This window comes from Phytophthora parasitica (genome assembly GCF_000247585.1).
Source record: "Phytophthora parasitica INRA-310 unplaced genomic scaffold supercont2.140, whole genome shotgun sequence".
NCBI lineage: Eukaryota > Oomycota > Peronosporomycetes > Peronosporales > Peronosporaceae > Phytophthora > Phytophthora nicotianae.
Genome location: NW_008649126.1, coordinates 13,823 through 15,813, shown reverse-complemented (window position 1 = coordinate 15,813; position 1,991 = coordinate 13,823). Strand labels below are relative to the sequence as shown.

General features: G+C 44.9%; 1 protein-coding gene across 1 annotated transcript; it reads right to left on the bottom strand.

The window, feature by feature from the left end:
- Positions 1-249: 249 nt before the first annotated feature.
- On the bottom strand, positions 250-1,173 carry PPTG_19640 (hypothetical protein; the record flags this gene model as incomplete). Its single annotated transcript, XM_008918100.1, has 2 exons — positions 250-581; positions 1,122-1,173. 2 exons carry the CDS (start codon positions 1,171-1,173, stop codon positions 250-252), a joined length of 384 nt encoding a protein of 127 aa, XP_008916348.1.
- Positions 1,174-1,991: the final 818 nt, after the last annotated feature.

Below are 1,991 nucleotides of genomic sequence, written 5' to 3'. Positions count from 1 at the left end.
GTACTTGTCCTGATCAACCCGAACGCCCATTACACGTGCAGCTGTACAGTGCGCCCTTCGTAAAGCACCCAACATACTATTGCTAAGGTATTAACCTCGTTAACCTTTACTTTGTCGGTAAACTCACAAGAAACGTGTGATAAACAACGCGATAAGAGACATTCGTATTGTTATTTGGCTAACACACGAAGGGAATATCTTTGCACGAGAAACATGCTGCTTGTTTTGGAGTTGACAATCTCCCACCGCTTAACTATCGGCTGGTTTGATGCGTCCATATCCCTTTGCTTTGTATTGCTTCTGCAGCTTGTTGTATGCTTTCTGGTACTCTTGAAGTGTTGAGGTGTCCATGCCTCGTAGGGCAGCTGCCGCGTTGGTCTTGTATAAATTCCAGTCGATGTCGAAACGTTGAGCCAAATTCTTCAAGGCATCCTTAGGGATAGTTCTTTCTTCGAAGTCGGCAGCAGTCGTACGGTGGGCGTGGTTGGTCCTCAAAAACCGTTGGTCGGCCACGGTAGCATGACTGGTAGCCAGGAAGGTAGCAGCGATCACCGCAAGACGATAGATAGACGCATGAAAAGCTGAATGGCAGGTTGGTTGAGCGTGAGAAATAAAATTGTGAAGTGAGAGAAGAAGAAGTCTGATGCTTACAAACGGTGTGGTCCGTTGTGGGATATGTATATTTCTCGAAACTGAACGACGAGCGTTTCTTTTAAAGTTTCCCTGATGTTATCTTGAAAGCATCCAATTGCTAGAATGATTATGGAAGTTGCACGTGCAGTACAATTGTGCGGGAAAAAGATATTGTATTCCCACCACGTGGTGGAAATACCGGAGGACCTGGAAGTAGTAGAGTTTAGTTTATCTATTGAAAAGAGTATGAACTGGGGCTAGCATTTCCCAGACCCCCGCGGTAGAAAAATAATGTACTGGAAAGTAATTGAACCAAGTACCGGATAGGGTTTACGTCTAGTTTTACGCAGTCATTGGACGTTATCTTACCATCACTTAGTGTTTTATTACGTGATGACAATGCATGTCCTACATTCAGTGGCTTCGCACACGCTATGGTAGAATTCACGTACGAAGTACTTCCTCTGGTCTGTAATAAATGCACAAACTCCATATTCCAAAATGCGGTTTCTCCTGGAGGGACGGTTTCGAGGCGCTCATTACTACATTCGACGCAGTGTGGTCCCCTCTTTTCAACGCTGGTTTGAGCGCGATGATAGCTCTTCAAACGCGGAAGATATGGCGGAAATAGTGCTCTCCGCCAGGTCACAATTGCGCATTTTTCAGCATCTTTAACTCCAGCCACTCGCCATTTCAGTACGCATGGCCACCTCTACGACCGTTTCCAAGTCGAACTCTCAGACTCTGGAAGCAGGCGTGGCTAGGCGTCATGCTTTTCGTGTGGTCCGTCGCGTCTGGAGCGTCCCGGACTGGCGCCTGTCGATCCGGGCGTCAGAGCGCTACAAAGTCGACAAGAGTTCCATCAGCGCCACCATGTGTTATGACTGCGCTTATGAATCGTTTACAGAGGATATTTATTTGCTTACCGGAGGCAGTATACTTTATTATGCAGTCAATTTGATCTACTTTCATCAACAATAAAGTTTAATTACGAGGGATCTGTAGAGTTATTGCATTATTGGTCGGTTGTGTCTGATTGGTTGAAGTGTGTGTACTCCTTTTTACAACGAGAGGATTTGGGATGGTAGCGTAGGCTGGGAAAGCAAGCTATTACACCTAAAGTAGTTTTTCTGGAAGGATGTCTCTTCAATGAAAACGTACATATGCATTATTAACAAAAAACACTTTCTTGAAGCGAGCCAGAATATTTTTTGACAGCGTTAACGTTTTCGACGGTTTTACATACTACCTTGTACGAATGTGATTCAGTCACATTCAAGCTACCTAATGGCTTCAAGTTGGGGATTGAAGCCACTAGAACGACGGAGCAGTTAGTAAATACGATCACACAAATGTAT